This window comes from Alligator mississippiensis, chromosome 4 (assembly GCF_030867095.1).
Source record: "Alligator mississippiensis isolate rAllMis1 chromosome 4, rAllMis1, whole genome shotgun sequence".
Taxonomy (NCBI): Eukaryota; Metazoa; Chordata; order Crocodylia; family Alligatoridae; genus Alligator; species Alligator mississippiensis.
Genome location: NC_081827.1, coordinates 122,224,777 through 122,252,410, shown reverse-complemented (window position 1 = coordinate 122,252,410; position 27,634 = coordinate 122,224,777). Strand labels below are relative to the sequence as shown.

Genomic DNA, 27,634 nt, shown 5'->3' with positions numbered 1-27,634 from the left:
AGTGAGCATTTGGTAAACTTCTGGCAGCCATAAAAATATTTCAAAATGCCAAGGATTTAATTAATTTTACAATGAATGAAATATCTTCTGAAAATCACTAAGAAAACTGCATTGGTGTTCACTGTTTATTCATAGATGCTCATAGATGCTAGGGTCAGAAAGGACCTCAGCACATCATCAAGTCCAACCCCCTGGCTGGGCAGGAAAGAGTGCTGGGGTCAGATGAACCCAGCCAGATACCTATCCAGCCTTTTCTTAAAGACCACCAAGGTAGGGGAGAGCACCACTTCCCTTGGAAGTCCATTCCAAATTTTGGTGACACTCACTGTGAAAAAGTTTTTCCTGATGTCTAGCTTAAATCTGCTCTCTGTCAGTTTGTGACCATTGTTCCTTGTTACTCCAAGAGGCGCCCTGGTGAACAGAACATCTCCATATCCTTGCTGTGCCCCACTAATGAATTTATAGGCGGCCACAAGATCACCTCTCAGCTTTCTCTTGCAGAGGCTGAAGAGGTCCAGGTCCCTCAGTCTGTCCTCATAGGGCTTGGTCTGTAAACCCTTAACCATATGAGTGGCCCTCCTCTGGACCCTCTCAAGGCTATCCACATCCTTCTTAAAATACGGTGCCCGAAACTGGATGCAGTACTCCAACTGTGGTGTGACCAATGCCACATAGAGGGGAAGAATCACCTCCTCTGTTCTATTTGTTATGCATCTGCTGATGCATGATAAAGTGCAGTTAGCTTTGCTGATAATTTTGTCACACTGACAACTCATGTTCATTTTGGAGTCCACTATGACTCTGAGATCCGTTTCCACTTCTGTGTTGCTGAGAGGGTCATTTCCTAGCAAGTAGGTGTGCTGGATATTTTATGCCTGAGGTGCAGCACTCTGCGTTTGTTATTGTTGTACTGTATCCTATAGTGTACTGTCCATTTTTCAAACCTGTCCAGGTCTGTCTGCAGTCGTTCTCTACCCTCCAGAGTGTTCACTTCACCCCACAATTTACTATCATCCACAAACTTGGACAGAGTACACTTCACACCCACATCCAAGTCACTGATGAAGACATTGAAGAGTAGAGGTCCAAGGACTGAGCTCTGTGGGACTCCACTATCCACCTCCTTCTGGGTCGATACCAACCCATCTACTACCACTCTTTGGGTGTGAGCCTTAAGCCAATTTTTCACCCACTGGACCATGTAAACATCTAAGTCACAGCCTTAATTTATTTATGAGAATGGGGTGAGATACCATATCGAAGGCCTTCCTAAAATCCAAGAAAACAATAGCCACCTCTATTTCTCTGTCTAAGCATTTTGTGACTTGGTCATAAAATGAAACCAGATTAGTAAGGCCTTATTTTTATTAGTCTTATTCATAGGGATAGGATACTAGGCTAGAGGGACCATTGATCTGATGCAGCATGGCACTTCTTATGTTCTTACATTACAACTATGCAGAAGGCCTCACCTTTCTTCAAGTTTTCTATGGGGGAAAAATTATTGGCAAGAAAAAAATCTGTTTAATTAAAAAGTAATTTTCTGTACAGAATGTGTGATAGAAACATTTCACTCAGCTTTTTAAGAAGAAAAATCAGAAGAAAAATCACTATTTACCTCTTCAAAATGCTTCAGTCATCCATCCAAAGACACATAACCATACTTTGGTCCCAAAAAAGGAATTCTATTAAACAAAGAATCATGAAAACGTAGGAATGGAAGGTCATCCAAACACCTACACTGAAGCAGGATTCAAGTATGTTCCATCAAATATACACTTAAGTCCATTCCTCTTCACTCATGTGTTATTTAAGTATGAGCTTGAGTGGTTAGTCCTGAATCTAAAGGCTTTCCTAAACTGAATCATGTGAGACTTGGGTGACTAACCAGACAGGAAACTTACTAAAGAGCAACTGAGGCTTATAACTTGCAAAGGACTCAGAATCTGCAATTTATGTCCAAATTACTTTGAGAGGACTTACAAATACATTAAAAGAAAAATCAGGATCAGACTGAAAATAATTCTCTAATGTAAATTAATAGCAAATGTAATCAATAAGAAAGAGTAAAAAGAACTATAGTTAAAATACAAAAACCTGGTGAGGGATTCTTATGGAGAATCGACCAGTTACAGAGAGATCCTGATTCCACAACAACATAAATTTCCCTAACGTTTATAAATAGCAAAAGACCTGCTGATATTAATGAATCATTTTATTTACAATTGTCATTTGTGAATAAAATCATCATGCAAAGGCCATTATAGTGAAATGTTTTATAAATAGTTAAACAAATAAAATTGATAGTATATGCAACACAAAATAGTAATAAGGAGATAAACCAATCAGATATTGTTCTTGACAATTTGCAAATAAAAGTTCCTCCAGCAATATTCTCAACTGGGCTACCCACAAGTTTCAGCTCCAACTGATATTGATGGTTGACTGTCACTGGAACTCTAGCACTCAGATTTTGTTTTGCAGCATTATATTCTTACAAAGGAAAAGTAGCTCTGTGGGCTATCATTTTCAGTTCCACTAGATAAATAATGTAGAATGCAATATTTAACTAGTGAAATTCAGCACCAGCTGGGAGACTGAAGATTCGAAAATTCAGAGTTCTCAAGAGGTCTTTCATGTTGTTAGTTCTCCTATTTATAATTCCATTCCCCTGGACCATATGGCCTAGTTCTAGTAATGAAGTTCACATAACCATTCGTTTTTCAGTACCCTTACAATTTCAGATATATAAGCTTTATGTAATTAAAACTATAGATGAGTTAACAGAGATGTTTTTCAAACCCACAGAGTATAAGAAGCACAACACAAAAAGTAGTTATTTGGACTCTGCTTGCTCATCATTTTCCAGCAATGTCTCTTATATGAAAAAACTATCAGAAAACATCTTATCTATCAAATCTTTGAAAATTATGCCATCAAAGGACATGATAAATATTCTATGGAAAGCTTTCAAGACTTAAACCTCTTATCATTTTTTACATCCCAAATAGTCCCATTGGAAATGTTGGAGTTTTTGTGTGGCGTATATAAATCGCAAGAGAATTTGACTGTAGCCTTTACTCCTATGTGACACAAGAGTAATGTTTTATAAGGAAATGATGAAGTTTGTAGGAGGCAGACCTAGAATGCTGAACACAAATTCCTCTCTGAATCCCTCTCCCAAAAGTACTAGCGCCTTTTTCAGGGTTAAGGCAGCACAGCAACTAAAGAAAAAGAAAAGCAGAATCTCCTTAGTCTTCAGTCATAACAGCTTTCAGAGCTGCTCCACACAATGAACCAGCTAGTTAATTTAGTCTGGTGTATTGCTGATAACATGCAATTATCCCTGTACTCACTGCTAGGACAGAAGGGAAAGAACTTGACTGTATCTTGCCAAGGAGAAGTTAACTTTGATGACTAAACATATGTACAAGTGTTACAGTTATATCTAGCTAGCCAAGTTTAGGTCAATTTAAATGCTTGGTCATCCATGTGTTTGCCTAAACCTAAAATGGGGTGCAGAAAATGCTTGTACATACACCAATTAATATGTTGCATAAAGGACATCAAAAGGCAATCCCAGATCCCTCCCTATAGTTAAAGTTAGCAACAGGAGTGAGAGAAATTCTGTGATTTGGAAGAGAAGCCTGAGCTACAGAAGATGGACTCTATGGATAAAACTTGAAAAATAAAATCTCAAGAGGGATCAGGCATTAAATAATTGATATGTCTTGAAACTACTAAAACATTTTCCAGTAAAACAGTAGAAAATAATAATTGTTATTCCCACCATCTTTAATGTAAAAAACAGATTTTTAAAAAAAGCTCACAATTGCAACAAAAGAAAATAAAACATCTCAACATCTTATAATGCAGCAAGACATTGGAAACCCAATTTTAAGATAATGTTCTCAACTCTCCTCTTGTGGTGCATGTATAACAACACAGTCTTACCACCCAATCACCAGCTAATCACTTTTTAAATTCTTGGCAGTTGAGTAATTCTGCCAATCTATGCCAGATTGCAAATGCTAGTTTGAATGCGGGGTTTAGTTGCTGTTTTTTTTGCCTCTGTACTGAGACAGGATACTTAGGAGGTGGCTGCAGATAATTTTGCATTCAACTGAAGAACAATAATAGAGAGCCATTAAAATGTGACCTTCATCCATAGAGCACAGTTAAGCAAAGATGCCTAGTCTGATGGTAAGCTTGTCCCCTCCACCCCAGTCAAAGCCATTGGGCTAGGAGTGGTAGTAACTAAAAAAAAGATCACCTGATTGAGGACTTCAATCAGTGACTGACAAGTGAGGCTGACAAAGGACTTACTTGATAAAGGGGATTGGTGGTTATAAGTGAAATGATCTCTCGCTAGCCATCTTGGAGGGAGAGAGAAAGGGGAAGAAGAGACTAAGAAGCAGAAGTGGAAAGCTAGCAACAGGAATGAGAGAACTTCCGTGGTTTGGAAGAGAAGTTGTGAGCCATGGGAGAGGGATCATGGACTCCTTGCCACAGCTTTAACCACCCCCCCAAAAAATATCAAAAGGTGTTAGGAAGTCAAGTCTGGGAAATATGCATAGGCATTTATTTGTTAATCGATGTATTTGTATCTCTTGCCGACTAACAAATGATTGACTTGTGAACATTTACAATGTCTGTGTCTTCAACTATTAAAGTGTCTCTAACAAGGTAACTCATAAAACCAGGTCCCAAAGTGGGACATCTGGGAAAGCTACTCAATGCAGCACTGGTCTTGGTAGCCTAGGGCAAATGGGCCACAGACTCCAATTGCATGAAATATCAGAAGGAACACATTTTGCTGAAAGGATGGAGCCAGAAATAGTGGTCAGAATCTGGGAAAAGCATATGCACCAAATATGTTTGCATCCAAACACAGCATGTCCAGTGAGTGACCTACCAGGAGAGCTCTACCACGGTTGTATGATATCAACTAAAATAACATGTTGGAACAATCCATTATTAGTTTTATTTTTCTTTTATAGCAACTATAAACAGTTTTTCTTTTAAAATAGGACCACATTCTCACCTTCATAAGAAAAACAAAGCAATGAAAGTATGCCTTTGAGACCAACCCCCAAGCTAGCAGATGCTGTTTAGCACAAAGAAAACTGTAACTGTAAATCCATCTGCCCACTCATTATTGGCCGCTCAAGCTTCTCAAGTAAAGGAGAGAAAAAAGGGAGGACAAGAAAAAGTTACTGCTCATTACATTGGTAGAACTTTAATGAGCAACCATTACATACCACAGAGAAGAATTCAATATTCCATTGTATCTTGTGTTTCTAGGAAGCAACCTACAAGTTTTTTTTAAGTAGACTATAGAATACAATTTATTTTGGGACTATGAAACACACCTATTATTGGACAATCACAGATGATACAGTCTGAGAGACAAACCTTGAATTAATGATGCAAAAAACCGGAACTATTAAAAATATGGATGTTAGCAAGGGACTTTTAAGGTGCCTTTGTTAAAAGCTGCAGTAACTTTTTACCATTACTATTTTATTTTTGTTGTTTCTTTAGGATATTTTTTTAGGTTTTTTCCATTTCCATGTAATGTCAAGTAATTAAAAGTTGTTTTTTTACTCAGAAGAGTTTAATTTGAAAAGAGAAAATGGCAGCATTCATAAGCTTTCCCTCCACCCCCTGCCAAGTATCAATACTTAACAAGTGAATACAAAGCTGGTGAAAAGTGTAGTATTGTTTGCAAGAAAGTAAACAACTGATACAAAGAATATTGAATTCAATGGAAGGATACCCACTTATTTCAGTGGGTCCTTAGTCCTCTGCTTATAGAATAGGAACAGCATATGCAACAACAATTTCATGCTACTATGATATGATTATAACTTTGTTTGGGAGGAACATCTCTAGTTCCTGAAAGACACTTTGGCTTTTGGATTCTCTTTCAGTCACTGACATATTGCGTTGAACTCACACCACCCATCTATAGGCAAACTTTCTATAACCTGCTTTCAATTCCTACATGCAGCAAACTTGAAAGAAAGCAAGCCCAAAAGAAAGAAGGAAGGACTTTACTTTTTACATCTATGTTTTAGTATATTATTTCAAGTCATAACTTTGAGGACATAACAGCATTGTTTGCCCATTCATCTTGTGGCCATTGAAAGTCAGAAGCAAGCAAAAAGAGTAGTTTAGGAATATTAACAATAAAATCGCTTTGTTTTTAGATGCTCTTTTTCTGGTGAAAGCTGGAGTTTGAAAAAATGTAAAAGAACTAAATTAAATGAAAATGAACCTTCTATTTTCCAAGATAATAATCTAAGTCCCAAGTGGATAATAATGAAGGACTTGAATTATTCAGTATAAAAATGAGGACAGGGATTATTGCCTCTCAAAAATAGCAGGATAATATTATTGTTGGTAATCTAATTAGAGGTGATATACAACCAAATCCCTAGATTAGAATCTGTCTTTAAATGAAGACTGCTATATAAAGTGCTCTCAGCTCAGATGAATGTGGTATCTTGCAAGACCAGTTAATGAGGTTTTGGCATCACCAAATCTAAACTTGAACTAAGGCCCTAAATACAATTAGGCTTTGACCATTAATTCAAGCTTAAATGAAACCTTGAATCAATCAAACACTGCTTTTTTTTTTTTTTTTTTGAGGGTGGGGGGGTTCTATCTTTAATATTGCTCTAGAAAAGCTATTACATACACATATAATTTTAAGGGCTACTCCTGTGAGTATGGGCATTGCCAGACTATGGTCCTGAGGAGAAATCTAATGAAAAAGAACGTTGTCATTTTCTGAATTTGCAGTAGTACATGCATATCTCTGCCTAAGAACACAGAATACTTGAAAAAATGACTTACAATTAGCACATTTGACAGCCTTTGATTGTGTGTATGTGCAACAGAGCCTGTGGGAGAAAAAAGGAGAGACATTTGGGGAATAGGAGGTGGAGTACAAATACTTGAGGTATTGAAAAACTAGGACTCTGACTTATTCCTTCCTGTGAATACTGGAGGCAAAATATGATTAGTATAGATCAATATTAAGTGACAGTGAAAAAAACATTTTCCTTGACAAAATATGAAATGATAATCTATCACTCCAAAGTTAAAGAGCTGAATGAAATAGTAAGCTAATGATTTTGGAGAATAAAGTATTGAGGGCCAAATTCCCTGCTGGCAGAGAATTTAGCTAAGAGTCTTTTAAAACTCCCTATTGATTCTATACCAGAAGGCTCTATTACACTGTAGTAATGCCCTAGATATTCTGCTTTTTTACTTCTACTACTGGGCTTCTCCTTTTATATAAAGTCTGATTCCCATTTACTTCAATGGACTGGATTTTACTCACAATCCCTCTTTTCTTCGTGCAGTGCCACATCTCTATCTGTGGGATATGCATGCTAAAGGAGGTGACACGCTCCTTTTTTGTGCCCTGGTATCATGCTCTAGTTAAGAAATGTTACCGGACAGAAAATGCTAAAAAAATTCTAAGATATTTGTTGATAATAAATAAAATTCAGGGTGGATAACAAGCTACCAAGCTTCATTCAGCTTTCAGCAGGATCCTTCTTCCTTTGCCTTAAATTCATAATGTGCCATTACAGTGAAACTGCTCACAGTCACCTCCACACAGCAATCATATCTTAGACACCACAACATTTCTCCCCGTTATTCAATTCCCTGTGGAAAACAACCATCCGTGAAACATATTTCCAGCCACATGCTGACCCAGCCAGCTGTTTCAATCATATGGTGTAGCTGCCACCTGCGAAAGAAGCCAGAAGCAAAAATGCTTTAGGCAAGTGGGAAATTGAGCAGCAGGCTGGCAGACAAATGCCTGGATAAAGCCAGAGTGTGAAAGCAGATAGCAGTTGTGTATGAAAATGACACATGTAATAGTGTCATAGGAATGTGAACAGGAAGATTTTCTGCAGGCAGCAGTGGGCCCAGTGGGGCTCACTGCACGAACAGGAAGAGCCTATGAACTAGCATGAGTTCATGACTCTCCTGCATGAGTCGGTTGAGCACCTCCTTTTTCTCTCAACGCAGCCCCAGGATGCAGAAAAGCTCATTTATGAGTAGGGATCTGGGTTTTCTGTTTCCTACAGAAAAACAGGGTAAAACGTGGATTTCCCCCTTTACCAGACAAAAATGCCAATTTCTCATTTTAGCAGAGAAACCCATGGATTTTGTAGTTTGGAAAGAGCTCTCTCCAGGCTGGCAGAATGCCAGCCTGCAAGGGGCTGGGAGGGAGCGGGAAGAGGGTGGTCAGGCAGGGGGGCACCATGCGCACGTATAGGCACATGGCCACCAGGCAGCTTGGAGAGCAACTCCTGGAGGTAAGGGAGGGGGGAAGGGGAAGGGGATTGAGGCCCCCATAGGGAGGGAGAGAGGGATTTGGACAAGGCTGGGGCTGCTGTCCACCTGGGTGGTTCGTGGGGCCTGGGGCTTGAATGCATGGCTGCAAGGCCCTGGCAGGGAGTGGGACAGGACCATAGGCAGTTTGTCTAGGGGATGGGGCCAGCTCCCCACTGCGGTGTGCACTGCTGAGGGCCAGTGGGCACCTGTGGTCCCCAGATTTGTGTCTGGTTCAGAGGCAGGCTGCCCGCTGTGGGCACAGACTCTCACCCTGTTGCTCTCCCTTAGGGCCTCTGCAGCCCAGTGGGTGTGACCGAGCACTGCAGAGAACAGTGGGGCTGCTCTTGGATCTCCTTGCTGCTGCAAGTCCTGCGCTGCCCTGGTGAGGTGTTCTCTGTGTATGCGGCTGCAGTGAGGAGCACAATCCCGTGCCACTGCCCCTGCTGCTGCCGTGTGCAGGGGACTCATCAGCAGGGCAGTGTGGAGCTTGCAGTAGCAGGCAGCTTCCCTGTATGGTCCCACTGTTCCCTGCACTGCCAGGTTGCATCTTCTGGGCTGTGGAGGCCCCAGGGGAGGGCAGCAGGGCAGAAGCCCAAGCCCACAGTGGGCAGCCTGAACCTGCCCCTGTCCCACACACAGATCTGGGGGGCATGGGTTCCCCCACCCTCCCAGGAGTGTGTGCAGTGGTGGGGATCCACCCCCTCCCCACCCAAGCCCACAGCAGGCAGCAGCAGGGGGAGACAGGCTCCACTCAACTGCAGCAGTTGCTGCCTTCTTCAGGGGCAAGGGGCTGCATAACCGGGTCCCTGGCCACAGAGCCCTGGCAGCTTGGAGCTCCATTTGGCAGGGCTGGGGAGGCAGGGGCTATGGTTGGGGGGCAAGTTGCTTGAGCAGGGCTGTGGGGATAGTGGGGGGGAGTGAGGGGCACTAGCAGGGCTGTGGGAGCTGTGTGGTGGGGAAGTGAAGGGGACCAGCAGGGCTGGGGGAGCTGTAGGGGGTAGTGAGGGGCAAAAGCATGGCCAGGGAGGGTATGGGGGGAGTGAGGGGCACCAGCAGGGCTAGGGGAGGCTGTGAGGGGCCTATAATATATGTGCCGCTGCTTTTCATCCCTGGGGAAATGCACGTTTCCACTCATAGGGACGTGCCCATTGTGAGCAGTCACTGTTTCTTGCCTGCACAGGTCTGACTTGCCACTGGTGAGCAGGGGTATGGCTAGGAGCCAGGACACTGGGGCTCCATCCCACTTCCAGGAGGGGAGGTGTGTGGGAGAATGGTTGAAGAGGCACAGGGGTTGTGACTCAAGTAACCAAGGTTAATTGAATGTTTCTTTAGCTTTTGTTTAGCTCTGAGCCTAAGGCACAGCCCCCTCTGGGGAAGGCTGGTGGGGGGCTAAGACTGGGTTAGAGGGCTGGGATTAGGTCAGCAGAGGTTGGTGGAGAGTTACCTACAGCACAGCCCTCTCCCACCATCCCCTATCCCAAGATAGGGAGGTAGCTCCCTGCAGAAGGATGCTACAGCCCTCATACTTCCATGTCTCTCCACCTTCCAGCTCCATCCTCCCACCACTGCAGCCCCATCCTGGCACTGGCAGGGCCCTGCCTGCTCTTGAGTTTGGAAGATGGTAAGTACATCCATGGAGTAGGAGTGAAGGGGGAGGGGAGTTGGAAGCAGTGCATCCTGGGATGCTGGAAGATTACAAATTGCTCATTTTATCTCTGTGGAGCAGACTGTAGTTACCCTAATATGATTTGTGTAGCATGGCCCAGAGTTAACCCTTGCATGAAGTGGCACAACTTTGAGATGCTCAGAGAGCACTCAGCACAAGTTAACAAGCTTTAATGTGCAGGCACTCACATTTTAAGTGCCCTTAGTATTTTCTAAGCACAATTTGTAATTTCATCCTCTGTTTCCCTCCCCTCATGGAGTAAATAAAACTGAAACTAGAGAAAAACTTTAAAAAATACTGGGCAAATCAATGGGTTAATGTGGCAGGTGAGGTTACCTCTATCATCAGTAAGAGCTTGTTGCATTTATCAGAAAGCCTAATACATTGCAAAGAAATCTGTGGCCAAGCATCCAGGAGCTTCCCAGATGTCCTTCAAGTGCATGTCGCAGCTGCTTTAGAACTTACTGACGGTACAAGGGAACTTGATACAGTGTAAAATTGTGTATCTGGCAGAAATAGCTAAGGATGATTTTGAAACTAAGAATTCTTTAATTAAAACCAGCAGATGGGAATCTTTTTTCAAGCAGACAACAGAAAATGAAATATCGGATGCAGTTTCTGAAATGAAAGGAGGAAAAATCTGGAGCCAGATAGCTCCCCAGTAGAATTTAAAAAGGTATTTAATACTAAATTAATCTCTTTTATGCTGAAGGTTTATTCAGAGGAACTGGAGAGGGGTAGATTGGAGCATATGACCTATAGAGAAGCTAGAATTTCCATTCTTCTCCAACAAGGGTAGAATCCTTCACAGCTTAGGTCTTGTCAATCTATTTATACAAAACCAACTTTAAATTATAGTTTAAAATAACTGGTAAAGAGACTACAAATGATACTCCAAAATTAAATTTATGGAAATCATTTTCAGGAGGTCAACAGAAAGAGAGTGAAAGAGAGAGAGAAAAAAAATCAGTGATTCTCAACCATGGCACTCTGGATCCCCTGAGATCCTTTCCAGGGTGCTACTGGGTGCCATGCACTGCTAGCACTGTTAGGTGGGAAACACAATTGGCAAGATTAACCCATAGGCCATGTCCAGACAAGTGGAGCCATTTGTTTCCCCAAGGACAAGTAGCAGTGGTACACCTTGTGCTGCTGCTCCTTGTCCCCAAGGAATGCCCATGCCACATGCTCTCTGGCATGTGGCAGGTTCCCCCAGGTGAGGGAGGAGAGGCTGGGGCCAGCAATTGTGCTGGCCCCAGCAATCCTACCTGGGATCCTAGGAGCGTCAGGGAGCAGCTGTTGTGCTCCTGCAACTGGGAGCCTGGCTGGCAGCTAAAGTGTGGCTCTGGCTGGACAGGCTCCCATTTCGGGCAGTGCACACTGCTGCCATGTGAGCTGCCCTGCTTTTTTTTTTGGCATAGGTTCTTTGACCCTGGGATTTTCTGGGGCCAACTCCCACCCACATGCTGCAAGGTAGTAGTTCAGGGAATGCCTGCATGTGCTGTGTGGCACCACAGATGGGACTGTGGCACCACATACCACACATCTGTCCTCATCTGGATGCAGGCGTAGGCTTCAACTAGGAATTTAATCAGACAGGCTCTTACACCAGTGAGTAGGGCTGTGAGAAACAGCACCCATTTTGTTTCAACTTCCATTTCTTGGTTTCGATGGGACAGTGTTTCATTTTTACATTTCATTTCATTTCGATGGGACAGTGTTTCAGTTTGACATTTCATTTAGTTTCAAAGTGCTGTTCCGTTTCATTGGCCGAAACTGTTTCACTGTTTCAACACTGTTTTGACATTTTGCCCATAGGCTATAATGGGGAATCATGAAAATGCCTATAACTTTGTCATTTCTTGTATGATTCAGATAAAAATCAGGGCTGATAGCCTGTTCTGAGGGCATGAAGCCTGCCAAGTTTCAAGGAGATAGGTGCAAGGGTTTCTGGGAAACTGTACCTTAAGCTGCTGACAAGCAAAACATGTGTCACTTGCCAGCAGCAGCAGCCTCCTGTCATCCCACATGCAGATCTGGGCCCCGCACCCCTGGGAGGGCTGTGGGGCTGTGCTGGAATCCTCCTGGATGTGCAGGCCCCCAGTTCTGAACTCGGGATGACAGGAGGCTGCCGCTGCTGCCTGGGACTGGTGCTGGGTGCAGCCTGTACCCAGTGCCAGGAAGACTGGTGCTGCTGCTGGTTCCAGGCAGAAGCCACACCCTCCTGTCATTCCATGTGCAGATCTGGGGGCCCGCACACCTGGGAGGAGTCCGGCAGTGCTGGGAGGGGAGGTTGAGCTCTGTGGGGCTGGAGGAGCCACTTGGAGTGCAGCCCTGGCTCTCCCTGCCTCCTGCAACTGGGCTGCACTCTGACTGGCTCTGGCAGCCCCATGGAGCTGAGCCTAGCAGTGGGAAGTGGTGGGAGAGCCAGTGGTGGAACCCCTTGGAGAGCAGCACTGAACAGTAACTCTCCCCCACCTCCCGCCACCAGGTTCAGATCTGTGGAGCTGTTCAGAGTGCAGCCCAGTGGTGGGAGGTGAAGGAGAGCCAGGGCTGCGCTCCACCTCCCACTGCCAGGCTGAGTTCCGTGGTGCTGGCAGAGCTGCTTGGAGCGCACCCTGGTGACGGGGAGCAGGGGAGGCAGGGCTGCACTCTGACCAGGTCCGCCAGCCCCACAGAACTCAGCCCAGCAGCAGGAGGCAGAGTGCAGCCACTGTTTGTGAGGGGGCATAGGGTATGTTGTGGGTTGTGTATATGTGGGGGGTTGTGGGGGCAGGGTGTACGTGTGTGGGGTGTGAGGGGGAGTGGGGGTGTGGGGACCCCATCACTCCCCCCGTGGTGCAGCAGCAGCAGCAGGCAGGGCACTAAAGGTGCAGGTGCCCGGTGGGGCACAGCCCTGGCCAGCGCTGCACATTGCAGTGAGAAGTGCAGCCCTCCACCGGGCAGTCTGTATCACTGGTGTTCCCTACCACTCATGCGCAGCCCCCACACTCACCGGGCATAGGAGGGAAGCCCCAGGTGCTGGAGCTGGCTGCCTTCCTCAGCTTCCAGGGGAAAGTGGCTGGGGCTTCACTCCACTGCTGTGCAGCCCTGGTGGGGAGGGCAGCTGGCTTTAGTGTGCAGGGCTTCTCTCCATGCCCAGAGAGTGCAGGGGCTGTGCATGAGTGGCAGGGAGCACTGGTGATACAGATGGCCTGATGGAAGATGTGCCCCTCGCTGTGACGCACAGCGAGACACCAGGTGCCTGCTCTCTAAGTGCTCTACCTGCTGCTGCTGCCACTGCCTGCTGGGGCTGCATACCATGGGAGGCATGTGGGGGAGTCCCCACACCACCCCACCCTCCCTCATACCCACGTGCTACCCACCTGAACTCTGCACTGCTGCTGCCAACTGGGCACAGGCTCTGTGCTGCCACAAGCCCCAGTCCCATGCTTCACGCTCCTGCCCAGCTGCAGCTCAGCCCCCACTGCTTCCCTGCCTGGTGCCCAGATCTGGGAGGAGCCCAGGAAAGCTGAGCAGGTCCATGGGGGCTGTAGCACCGGCAGCAGCAGCCCTGTCCAGGAGCTGCATGCTGGCTGGGCTGCGCCCTTCTGCCCACAAGGGTAGGAGCGAGGCACAATAGGGTATGTTTCGGGGTGTGGGTATATGCGAGAGCCTCACTCCCACCCTTGTAGGTGGAAGGGCTGTATAGGATGCAATTCATTTCGGGGTGCTGCGGGCTGGATGAAAGTGCTTGGCAGACTGAATCTGTCCCATGGGCCATATTTTGTCTGCCCCAGCTTTAAACCCTTAAAATAATGCATAATCAGAACTGAAGTAGCACATAGGTCCTATTGTCCTGTAGCAAAATGTTCAAATACTCAGGGATATAGAGAAATGACCAAACTCATAACCTAAATTCCTGAAAAATTAAAAAGATAATTAGAGTAAGAAGAGTTGGGGAGGTGTACATTCATGCCACTGGGTGAGATCCTTAAAACTAATTGCCATAAACTGGCAGAAAAACCACTGCTGTCAATGATATTATAGTGATTTATAACAGCTGGGAACTTTGCTTATGAACGTAAAAGAGATTTACTAGCAAAGTGTTGTCAGCCTTTGTCAATTATTTTGCTCATAGTATTTTGCAAAAAGATCACTGGATATTTTTTCAAAAAAGTACAGTGTTTTGCTGATCAACATTGTTATTCCAGAGGATGAGTTGGCACGTTATCATTGGATGTCAGCTACTTATCTTTCTGGAGTGGCAGCAAATGAAGTCAGCTTGACTTTAAATAGCTCAAATATTATTTTAAATATGCACAACTGAGTGGTGGTTTGGGTAGCTTGCCATTACTTAATAGCACCATCAGTGACCTGGTGCCTACAATAAGTTCCTGAATCCAGAAGAAAGTTGTGAAACATGACAGTTTTGATCAGATGATTTTATTTTGTCATGAAAGAACATCACTAGATTTCTGTAAAATCTCCTCCAACCTAAAAAGCTGATTTTTAAAAAAATGTTAGATCGCAGTGGAATGTTAATGCCATTCATTGTGAAAGAAAGACAGGTATTATTTGGCTTCTAAGTTTGTTTTTATCAGTTTTTGCTTTTAAGACAGTGAATAGCAGTTGTGCATGAAAATGATTTTGATTTTCATACACAGTGTGGATTGCAAATTTAGGAATCAGTTGAAAGAACTAGAATTAAACATTTCAGACAGTAAGAAAGTATCTATTTCCATTCATTATAAAAATATCAATTTTTTATGGGCATGTATATATGGAAATTACTGAATCACTCAGCTTCTCTAACTTTTAGAGATAAATGGAAGCGGAACTTTGTTTTTAATTACTTTTACTGGGACTGAAATTCAATTTGCCAAGGAGAGGAAGGTTTTCATTAATAAACAGCATTAACATACTGTAAAAATTTCTGAACAAAACTTATTACTTGGAAAACTACAACTTTTTGCTCAGAAACAGTAATATTTTAAACTACAAAACATTCTACTTACAGTGTCCTAGTCCTGCGCCTTCTCACCAAGCCTATAGTGGCAAGTCACAACTGTGCAGGTGAGGGACAGTCACAGTCTCATCAGAGATGGTTTTCTGCCTTAAGGAGCAACTGTTCCACTAAGCCAAACAATACTATGCTGATTAACATTTGTTCAAGCTTACAGCGTAAGGTGTAACAAGACCCCTACTGTGCAGCACCTAACACACAGTAATTTCCTGTCCCCTTTTAGCTTACAATACCTTGTCTATGTGCAAGTACCCAAAATGCTACTGAGGTTAATGCAAGTGTGAGTAACTTTGTATAGTGGCAATATAGATCCCCTCAAGCTCTGAAGGGAGAGAAGACAGAGTGTAGGGTTAAACGTTCAGTAACATCTCACTTACAAATATGCCAGCTGTGTGCAAAACCAGGATAACCTCCCAAAATAAAGGAACCAGGATAACTTCCCAACATAAAGGATGAACGGACAAAGAAAATATTCAAAGGCTTTGTTCTTAGTACTTTGAAGGTACTCATAGATAAAAGGTGCTTGAAAAGCAAACAGGGCTGCTACCATTTTGGAATGCAAGGAGAGCTATAAACATTTCAAAATCTTTCATTCACTACGGATTTTATTATTTTTGGCATTAAATCTGACTACACAGAACTCCACTGTTCCAGAGAAAGGACAGGTAATGTGTTGTCTTCATGAATTGATTAGCCTCACATAAATGGATCATCTATTGCATATTGCATGAGAGCTGAAGAAATTCTGGTTGCTTAAGAGGGGGGCAGAAAAAGTTCTCCAAAGATCTACATTGCAAAATGTAGATCCATATATCTACATGGCAAATCCTTAGAGGAAAACACTATACTGGGGAAGATCATCAGGGGAAGGTAAAGTCTTATGGTTCTGCTGACTTCAGGGGAGATATGCCAATTGATACAAGATGACAATCTGCTAGCTGCGCTGTTGTTGAGCCTACTCTCTCTGGAAATGAGATCTAGCTTGATAGAGCAACACATTCTGCTCCACCTTTTAGATGCTTAAGCAGACTTTAGCACCCAAATGTGATCTTATTCTACTCTGTTTGAATCCCTGAAAAAATGTTAATATAAAAGATGGGTGAATCAGCTTTGTCTTCCTTAGAATGACAACATATTACAGAAACAGATGCATTACTGGAGCTTTAGGGACTTGAGCAGGACAGAACAGGATCGCACTTGAAAACCTAATAGGTAAAGTAAGATTTGGACCTAAGTTTATAGGGCAACCTTAGGGATTCATTATACATAGGAATTAAATTATATTCTCTCTGATGTTGCTAAGTTACCCAATACAATGGTGACAGCTTCAATTAAACTGCAGGTATTGTAAAGAAGATGATTATGTAGAATAGGTACTTCTTTATTTGACAGATCTGCTCCTTATCCATGTTATTTGTATCTTGTTGTGTCAGCAACAAAAATATCTTAATTGCATGCTTATTCTGATTACCACTTGCAGAGTTCCTATAGGCACAAAAGAAAGGCCTAAAGTCTATTCTGTCAGGCACACTATCAACAAAGTCATTATGTTTCAGTCTTTGCCTTGAGGTGTGTAATTCAACTGAACTTCTAAATGACATACACTGTAGGATAGTCAGAATTACTGTGCAGGCTTGACTTTCAGATCCTAGGATAAGTTTGCTAAGGGGATAGAAAGCATATTTTTATCTTGTGGTCTCAAAATAAACAATATAGCACATCAAATAATCATGGCACAAGATAATATATTTTCAAAGGTCCTTACATAGAACAGCTAACCGTGTAAGTCAGCTACTTTCAGTCTATGTAATAGGGGTGTGTGAAGCGGGATTTGGATTCGATCTGAATCAGGGACAGAGATTCGATTTGGTGATTCAGATCACTGTTCCTGATTCAATTTGGCTGAATCCAAATCTGAAGATTTGATGCTGATTTGGAGAATCAGCGATTCAGACATAGATACAGCTTTAAAAGTTTTTTTACATATGTCAAGGTACCTGTGTGGCTTGTGAAAGCTGCGATGCTAGGGTGCATGGAGGGCCCTCCACATGCTTGGCAGTGAGCACGCTGGGCCCCCCGCCCCCATGCCCAGCTCAGCGATCAGCTGCAGGGAGACCCTGGGTGCCCCCCCAAACCCAGAAAACACCAGTCACTGAGCTGGGGGAGTATGGGGAGGCTCCCCCAGCATGCTCCCCAGCACTTCTGGTCCACTTCTCGGTCTGCTGCCGAGCGCACTGGGGAGCACCCTGTGCTTCTGTGGGACACTCCATGCACCTCAGCATCACAGCATTCATGAGTCCCTGCTATGTAGAGGTATGTAGAAAAAACATTTAAAGCTGTTTCTATGTCTGAATCGCCGAATCTCTCCGAATCTGTTCAGAGGGCCCCTATTCGATTCGGAGAGATTAAAGGGTCCTCTGATTTGATTTGGATTTGGAGATTCGGCCACCGAATCCGGCTGAATTTCTGCTGAATTGAATCAGGGACCAAAGCTTTGTACAGCCCCAGTATGTAGTGCATTTTCATAATCAATAATAGAAAATGTTGGCCACTTTGCTTCTCCTTATATGCATTCAGAATGCTAAAAAGTATTTTACTTCAGACAATTTCTGTTTCACAAGCCTGACTTTTTTATTAGCAGAAAATATCATAGTATATATCTTGCTCTTAACCTTGTAACTGGTTTTAAAATGTTGTCATCAGTCACTACACATGCTTAAAATCACTTAAAAAGCATAATTCTGTAATATTAAATAATCTTACCAGTAAAGTTGGTGGGTTACTTGAATGCTTTGAAGACAGCGATTTAGAAGGAACTGCACTAGAGGGCTTTCAAGACTCCATTCAAACTTAATTACCTAAGCAGATATAGAAAAAACATTCAGTTACAGGCTAGTTCTACTGCATTTTTTTCAAAAATAGATAGGAAAAGGTTTTATTTGTGTGGTTACTTGAATTCAAAAGATGTGGAATGCTCAGAAAATGGAAGGAACAAAGTCAGGGTGTAAACACACACCCTCATTTAGACAATTGCAGAGTTCATCCTCATTTTGGCAGCAATTAAATACATCCATTAAAAATGTGCTCCAAATCAGTTCCCAACCTCCTCCCCACTCTGCAAATTGAATACAGAACCTTCAAATTCCTTTACTTGATCAACCTGAAATTAAAAATTAATTACAGTTTTTATAAAATGATCTGCAGGTGGCCTAGAGAAGCACCAATCAACAGCAGGGACCAATTATTATGCCATGAGTTGCACAGATACACTGTAAGTTATTATGATGTATGGAGACCAGACAAGGGGTAGACAGGAAAAGAGCGCTGAAGAGACTAGTCCAAGGCTCTACAGCAATTCAGGGATATGGAACCCAGATCTATCACATATATTCAGCACTGTATCCACAAGGCCATTTTGTTTCAGTTGTGAAGTAGGCTAATTTTGGACTAATACTTGCTTAAAAATGATTCTTCTGCCCTTCACCAGTGTGTTAAGAATAATTATAAGCCACACAGGCTACTATGGTTGATATACACAGCTACACAATCTATCATCTAGACATTTAGTTATTGAATCACTGCTGGCTACTGGAAATGTCTACTTCATTGGTCTCCCTTCCCCATCCCCATCATAAGAAAGCATCCACTCCACTGGAACGTGAGAAATCTGACAACCTAGATCTGTGGGAGAGAGGCTGTTCAAAGTGTTCCAGAAAAAGAGGATAAAAGCTTTGCAGCCAGTCATCTCTTCCTTGACCTGAAGACAGAATACTTTCAAGCATACAATTGCCATCTCTTGTAAAATCAAGTTTGGACCAATAGTCAGAGACAATTTGTAGTGAAAGGCAAAATAGATAATGAAACAGATTATTCTCCAGAGAGACTGCTTGGCATAGGCTGCACTGGTGATGCCTTTTCAACACCGTGGCTCTAAATACATTATGGTATTTAACACTGATATCTGAATGCAAGAAACTCCGAAACCTTGTTCTGTCAGCCATAGATTTGATGCTGCCTGCTATTGGTCACAGCTGCATTTCCTTTTTCAGATTTTTTTTTCTAGAGTATCCATTCAGCAATGCCAGAAAAGGTGAACTACATTCTCTTAAATGGAACACAATCTATAATTCACCCCTATAGTTAACTCAATCATCACATCAGCTAATCTGTTTTCTTTGCTTATTCTTACAATAATGTATCAATCAAACTGGAAGGATCAAAAGTATTTAATGAAGTTATTGAACTGACTACAGGACTTCCTTGGCTATCAATTGTTTCCTTACCTGAACTAGCTGTGGGAGGTATTCTAGCAATTCATCATTTGACAGATTTTCTATTTGTTGGACTGCAGTTCTGCGAATGTCTTGATCTGGAAAACTAGTGCAAAACAAATAAAGATCATTAGGCACTACAGAGATACTACTGGCGCACTGCAATTCTCAAGACTTTTTAACTAAACAATATGCTAAACAAACAGGTTTGTACTCAAAATGGGACAGGAAAATCAAATCCATCTGCTTTACAGTAATAGGAATAAAAGAACATGTAGCAGATAACTTAACTAGAATGATTGCTCCTTACAATGAACAAACATTATGATTCCCAGCGGCATCTTTGTAAGTTGAGGTCTCAGGAGTCATTCATTGCCTTTAGTTATATATCATAATATAAAGCAAATTATATGCGTTAATCTCCAGTTATTTAGGACAAAACTTCTTAAAATGCAGAATTTCAATTCCATGGAAAATTTCAACACTTCAAAATTTGTTTTTGTTTAGGATTAGGACAGTCAAAATATTTATTTTAGGATTATTTCAGTCTTATTTTGACTTTAATTTATAAATTTGTTTTTCATTTTTGAGAACTGAAAAGTCTCTACAGGGCATAAAAACTGCCAAACATAACAAACCACTCCTCATATCCAAACCACCAGCAGCAGCAGCAAAACTCCACTTTTGAAATATCTTGAAAAAAAATAATTTCTATTTTTGACAACATCGACTGAAGACCTTGATAATGATCTATGCAGTATTTTGCATTCAGAAGCATTCAACATTTTACCAAGAAAGCAGCAATGTTACAAAACATGATCAGGGGACAAATAGAAATGAGTTATTTGGGTGCAGACTCTGATAACAGTTGGACCATTTCAAAATGTCACTGTTTGGGAACTGATTGACAATTGTGTGAAGTGTTGTAGCTCTGACTTGCAGATGGAAGTGAACACCCAGCCTACCATACCTTTCAGTGGGCAAGTGTGGGGAGGAGGAGGCAGTTCTTGCACCCATGGTTTGGAGATTCCAGGGAGTGGGTGACCTGTGGCTGGGGGCTTTTTTACTTCTCTGCTTTCCCTTCTGTCCTAATCATGTGTTCAATAATCTTTAACAGCATGTAAATGGCCAAAGTCTGCAATGTGCTTGCTTGACTTGCAGGTAAGGGAAATGCTTGGACCTGTGCTTTGTCATTCCCAGGGGGTTAAGGACGGTTGGGGGGAAGACATGATGAGAGGATGTGGTCAAGGTGTGTGAAGACACAGCTGGTTCTTAGAAAGATAGCTTTTATTGAATAAGCAGTGCAAGGGAAATCATTGATAAAAAAGGGCCAACAAAAGAGGGAAAAAAGGTAGTAGCAGCATTCTGGCTGTGTACCAGGGCAGCCAGTTGCAGCAGTGTGTGTGGAGTGTGAGGAACAATGCAGTAAGGAATGCCTGGAAGACTAACCAGACATGTGTCACAAAAAACTTAGTGTCCACACAGAGCACTGAACCAGTTCATGGTGAAATGTTCAAAACAGTACTTTATTTTTCAGGTATATTTTTTAACTGTTCCAGGTGTATTTAAACTAGTTTACCAGGCTGGTATGCCTGTCCATTTCTGTTTTAAGCCATATTTAAACCATTATAATGTTGTACACACCCTATACAGAAAACAACAACAGTGTACTACTTCCAAATTGATGCTATACTTAGGATTATCAAAGAAGTCTAAGAGAACTTGGTTGATAACTTTCATTGAATTCCAGTGCTGTTTTAGGCCAAACTCCTGTAGATTTTGAAAATCTTAGCTTAAGTATCACTAATTTGGTAGTTTGCACATAAATACCAAGAGATAAGGTGGGGACCGGAGATTTCAGTGTCTGCTTACCCTAGGGGGGGTTCTTTTGGATCAGAACAGGTGTCAGAAGGCAGCATAGAGAAAATGGTTTTGCTGATGTCCATGCTACATCTTTTTTTGTACATCAGCAAGTGGCCTTCAAATCATCAATCACTTCTTGCCAACATAAAACTTTATATGAAAGTACAACATTTACTTGAATATAAAGTGACCCTGAATATAAGATGAGCCCCAGTAATTAGATTCTATACCTGGAAAATCATAACAACTTTATAAAGTTTTCATATGGAGGTTTGCCTTGAATTTGTCCCCCTCCCACTGCTATGGCAGGGAAAATAAATCTGAGGGAGTTAGGTAGCCCTGTTGCCCTCTGCTTCCCCAACATCTTTCTCCAAAAGCCCATTCCCCACCCCCACTTACTTTCAGACCGTGCTTTCCCTGAGTAGATGGAAGAGAAGCAAATTTGAAAACACTGGATGAATCTATACATGCATATTAATGCATGTGAATAAACTCCAGGCCTTATCACTCTAGAGTTTATTGCTCCCCAAGCTTCACATATGCCCAGGACTGCAGCATGTTGAGCTAGGGTGGAACAGCCCTAGAAGGCCAAGATACTGATGGGACTGTGCCACAAGAATAGAATAAGATGCTTGGTAGTGCCCATTGCACTCAGTTCCCTCAGCACTGATTCTTTTACAAGTCATGGTGAACCATTCAACTGAATACATTTCAACTTTCTCTTCACTCCCACAACTTTCCCATTTCCACTGATTCCTGTTTCTTTACCAGCCTTAAATGTCTGGCAGAAGTCAAGAAACAGGGCCCCAAACTGTTCACTGAGAATCCCTCTGTTTCCCCCTCTCTCAGCCTGTCACATAAGATTAGGGACCAAGTGGACATGGGCAAGCTGGAAAGGTGGGCAGAGCAGAACTGGACATAGTTCAATAGGGATAAATGCAGAGTACTTCATCTGGGGAGAAGTAGCCAGCAACATTAATATAGGTTAGGAGGAAATGTCCTGGCCAGCACGATGGCTGAAAGGGACCTTGGGGTTATGACTGATCACAGGAAGAACATGAGATGCCAGTGTGATGCTGTAGTCAACAGAGCGAATAGCATACTGGGAAGCATTAGCCATTGCATCACGAGCCGGGTTAAGGAAGTGATGCTTCCTCTCTACTCAGTGCTAGTGAGACCCCAGCTGGAAGATGGTTTCAAGTTGGATGCAAGGAAGAACTTCTTTGTGACAAGGGTCACCAGAATCTGGAATAGACTTGGTGATACAGTCCCCAACCTTGGAAGTCTTCAAGGGGAGACTGGACAGACACCTTGCTGGGACCATTTGATCTCAGCAGTATTCCTGCCCAGAGCAAGGGGGTTGGACTTGATATTTTGAAGTCCCTTCAAGCCCTTAATTTCTACAACTCTACAGCTCTGTAAACATCTTGTGTAGATACGCCTATTATCTTTTAAATAAACATACCTATATAGGCAATTTACATATAGGCAAATTACTATGGGAACCCATAGATTAATTCATCCAGAACTGATGCATTTAACCTTTTTGAAACTGCTATGTGTTTTAGTACAGATACTCCATGAACAATGCAGCACTTCTGTAACTACTTATATGTAGTACAGAACATGCATGATGTTAATCCAAAGCCAAAAGGCTCATGATTTACCATATACATTCACTGAGGTGGGACCCAGCAGTCAACAGTATTTCAAGCCATGGTGATCCCACAACTCAGCACTGCTCAGTATGTTTGTGTACTCCATATACTGCCCACAAAGGATCCATGTGCTAATTAGACCCCCTCCCTGCACACGTGACTGGAACCAGGTGTTCTTGTCATGAGTCCTAGGATCCTCCAAAAATTTATATGCAGATGAGATGCAGGGCAACCTGGTCTCGGCTCACCCCATGGAGGGCAGGGTCATACTAATCATATGTAGTGTACCTAAACTGCATGGATGTACCTAAATTGCACCAGAAGTGCACTGTGTAGTGACTTCTTTAATCTTGCTCTTTTTGCCACATCTCCCCAGCCATTGATTGGAGGAGGGGCCCCAGCAACCCTTCTGCTTGTTCTTGATCTGCTAGGAGGCAAACACTGTGGGTTTAAATATGCTGTGGTTTTTTCCTCCTGCTGTTGAATGCCTGCCTGAAGGGCCCAGGCAGCACCACCACTTGCCACTGATTGCTGGCTGGGAGGCAAAAACCACAGCATATTTAAAACCACAGTTTTTGCCTCCTGGCTCATCAGAAGCAAGCAGCGAGTGTTGGGGCTGCTGGGGTCCCTTGGCCAATTAGCGGATGAGGCAAAAAGAGCAAGATTAAAGGAGCTGCTGTACAGCACACTTCTGGCATTATTTAAGTAGGTCCCTAATCTTATGTGACAGGCTGAGAGAGGGGGAAACGGATTTTCAGAGAACATTTTGGGGCCCTGTTTGTTGACTTCTGCTAGACAGTTAAGGCTGGTGAAGAAACAGGAATCAGTGGCAATGGGAAAGAAAGGCATAGCTCAGCTGTGGGAGTGAAGAGAAAATTGAAATGTATTCAATTGAATGGCTCACCATGACTTGTAAAAGAATCAGTGCTGAGGGAACTGAGTGCAATGGGCACTACCAAGCATCTTATTCTATTCTTGTGGTACAGTCCTATCAGTATCTTGGCCTTTTTGGCACCAAGGGGAGGGTGTCAGGGCTAGCTCTGGCCCTCCTGATACTTGCCTGGTATTGCAGAACTTCCAGGCCTAGTGCCAGTTCCCTCCTGAGGGAGCAACAGCCTGCTTTTATTATAAGGGACACACATACACAGGTTCTCATTAGCATTTTTTGCACCAAGGGAGCATGCTGCAGCTTGCTCCAGCCTCTCCAAGTGCTGGCCTACATTGCAGCACATTTAGGCCCAGTGCTTGTTCCCTCCTGGGGGAACAACTGACCATTTCTTAAGGGCCACATACACACAAAAAAAAGGTTTTCATCAGTCCATTTGCCCCATATGGGCCATTTATTTTACAGTCATGCACAGTGTTGGTTGCATTTAAATGAACTTCATAGTTGGTTTCAATTACTGAGCACATACTGCTTTTGGCAACAGTTTAACGATAGATATTTAGGTATTTAATGAGGTTTCCTTGTATACAAATGTAAGACAAGGAGTTTTTCCCCCCATGCAGATTGGGGAATAAAACCTTGTCTTATATTTAAGTAAATATGATAAATGAAAACTAAAATATGAAAGAGAACAAAAATGGTAGTAATAACCACAGAAAAATAATTCACTTTGACTATCAAGAGAAGCTGAAGAGCTAGCGTGAATACTTGTGTCCAGAAGTTCTAGATAGGTGCTTTTAAGCATAATTCAAAGAGTGCTCCACACACAGCACATAGGAACACAGCTTTGGAAGAGCCAGAGTCCAGTGGCTTGCATTCTCATGGAACCATTTCTTCAAAGGGCCCACCAGAGCCCCTCTGACCCCTTACCCACACCATGTCCACAAACCATCCTAAGGGAAAAAAATGTGCCACAGATAAGAACAACGGAAACAAAGGCATGTCAATGCCCTGCCACTGCAATGGCAGGGAATGGGCCTGATAATCAAATTAGCTATTTCTCATTTAAATAAAAGTGTTTTAATTTTGATAATGGATTAACAGTATTTTGGACCTGTTCCAAAGTCCTGGCTTCTGCATTGCAAACATGGGTCATCTGTCACACTTCTTCTAAATGTTCTTTTAATGGTTCTTCTGTACTCAGATTTGTTAATAGTCTGTTTGTCTGTATAGTGCATAGTTGTTGATATTTTAATATTGTTTATAATTACTTGTATAGTGCTTCAGGCTCCTTGATGGGGAATGAGGGAATGCTTTAAATATAAATTATCATTTTACTACCCAATTAGCCTATTTTGCAAGAGTTAATTATTATTATTATTTTACTTCCAGATAAGCCATTAGAAATGAGAAGCTTTTAAATTTGTCCATGGCTATGGAGAACAAAATGTATTTTCATGAAGACTTCAAATCCAGACACACACACACACACAATACCCATATAATCCTATCATCTCATTAAGCAAGTGCCCCAAAGACTTGCATGCCAATGTGTACAGATAATAAGTAAATTAGCACCTCCTTTCCCTTCTCTCCTAGTTCAACAGGTTACTGGAGAGTGAAATATGTTCTAGACAGGCACCAAGTCATGCAGAAAATGTTATTACTCAGTTACTGCTTGTCCTTGGTAGCAGCCAACGTTTGAAGAAGTGAAATGTTATGATGAAACAAAATTCTGCGTTTTCCTCATCCAAAGGATGACAAAGCATTTTAGTCCCAATATTTCCAGAAAATTCAACTGGTAACACTTGATTCCTCTAAACCAGTGGTTCTCAACCTGCGGCCTACAGGAGACCTGCAAGTGTGGCCCATTACGGCAAATAGATTGAGAACCAATGCTCTAAATTAATTTTCCAATAATCATAATGTGAAATACACTCAGGTTTTCAGCATATTTTGGGTGACATTTTCAGTTAAAAGTGCATTGAAATGCATATGAAAAACATACTGAAAAGTCCAAAGAGGTCAAATTCTTTCAGAAAACATGGCTCTTGCTGCTCTGCTTTTGGATAAGATTCTGTTTAATTTATTGCTCTTGGTTACAATACTGCTTCTTTGGCTTGTAAATATCAAGGTCATCTTGAAGTCAAGATGGACCTTTCTGAAGGAATGAGTAATAGACAAATCTTGTTAACCAATTGACAACTTGTTAGACCTAAGTGCAGAGCTCATCACTGCTTTGAATTTGTATTAGTTTTTTTTCTTATGTATTTGCATTTTAAGATTACTTTCACTAGGATTTATGTCCAGCATCCTTAAACATTTTAGAACTGAAAGAATTATTTAAACAGTCAACTAGGATTACATAGAGCTTATAATACATTCTTAGAATTAGAACAAATTTATGATTTTAAAACTAATTGGAATTAAAAAAAAACAAACTACTCTTTTGACAATAGGAAGTTCCCTGATTCATATATCTATGACACTATAGGGGTGCTTCAGTTATGTTTATACAGTGTAAGGCAAGACCAGGTAGAGATATTCAAGCTGCATATTAGCTCCAGAACTGGAACCACCATAGCCTTGTTAGTACAGGGCCCAAGCTAATTAACCCTGCTATTATGTAGTTAATGAGGCTGTGATGCTTTTGATGTTGGAACTGCCACAAAGGCTAGGGGCAGAAGTTACACATAAACCAGTTTAAGTGATCAGAAACTGGTTTAAACCTATAACAGAACAGAAGTTCAGTTCACGTAAACTAGTTTCAAAATGGCTGAAACTGGTTTAAGATAACTGGTTGAATGTAGTATCAGACTTAACTGATTTGGGCCAAACCAGTTTATGAAACTTCCATTTCAGACCCCTTCCTGGTTCAAGTTAAATCACAGTCCCCCAGCAACCCAGCATGTTTTGCAGCCCTGGGCTGTACTGTGCCATCTGCTCCAGAGAGCAGAGCTGGCTCTGCCTCTCTACTCCCTAGCTGGGCTGGCTGACAAGGGGGCAGGGAAAACCCAGCTGGGGATGCAGCCCAATCTACGGGGTGGAGACTGCCCCTCCCAGGCAAATCTGGGCTGGGGTCTGGGGCCAAGGAGGGGGTTTAAACACCCCTTTCCCTGCTCAAACTTAATGTCACCTGCTACTGTGGACTACAAATTCCAGAGGCATCTAGAGGCAGGAAAAGAAGTGATGAGAAACCCAGCAGAATCCTGGTGCTGTAATTCTGGACTGCAAATCCCAGAGACCTTGGGGCAGCAGGAAGAAGAAGCAAACACAGCCCATGCTGGCTATGTGCCAGAGAGACACGCTGTAGTGCCCCCTGGTTTCTGGCCTGAGCCACTGCAGGCATGTGGCTACATTTCCTGAAACACAGGTAAGTAAATAACTGTCACTTCTGTTTCAGTTTAATCTCTGCAGTTTAGACTAACCTGCAAAGACTGACTCAATTCAGCCTCATGCTTTTTTGATTGTCTGTACTTAGCCAAAGAGAGCTAGCTCAGGTACAGTGCTGCCTTATAGTAATGTAGACACAAGCTAGCCAGTTCCTAGCTAGATTGGGAAGTCTCTGAAGGCGCACACACTGTCTTGTGCCAGGTAGGAATACCCCTATGTGGATGTCCCAGTACTCTCTTAGGTTTGTATTCACACACACACACACACACACACACACACACACACACACACACACACACACAGTTTCTTATTAGGACTGGGCAAAATATTAACTTTTGGGGCTAGTTAGTGCTCAAGAGCAAGTGGGAGAAATCACTTTGATTGGACCCCAAAACAATTTTGTTCTTTATTTTTTTATACAAATTAACGCAAGCCCTCATTGTGCTCAAAGAGTTCTACTTATTTTAGCATATTTTTAATAACAGCAAAGGAAATTTGGAAATGAGTGGCTAAAATAACAGGGGGAGATAG

The 27,634-nt window shown here is 42.5% G+C and overlaps 1 protein-coding gene across 1 annotated transcript in view; it reads right to left on the bottom strand.

Moving 5' to 3' along the window:
* The window catches only part of PIK3C2G (phosphatidylinositol-4-phosphate 3-kinase catalytic subunit type 2 gamma), a 372,292-nt gene that overhangs the window by 166,864 nt on the left and 177,794 nt on the right, over window positions 1-27,634 (bottom strand). The window contains 2 exon segments of the mRNA XM_059726204.1: window positions 17,796-17,890; window positions 19,316-19,409. Coding sequence (XP_059582187.1) covers window positions 17,796-17,890; window positions 19,316-19,409 — 189 coding nt within the window.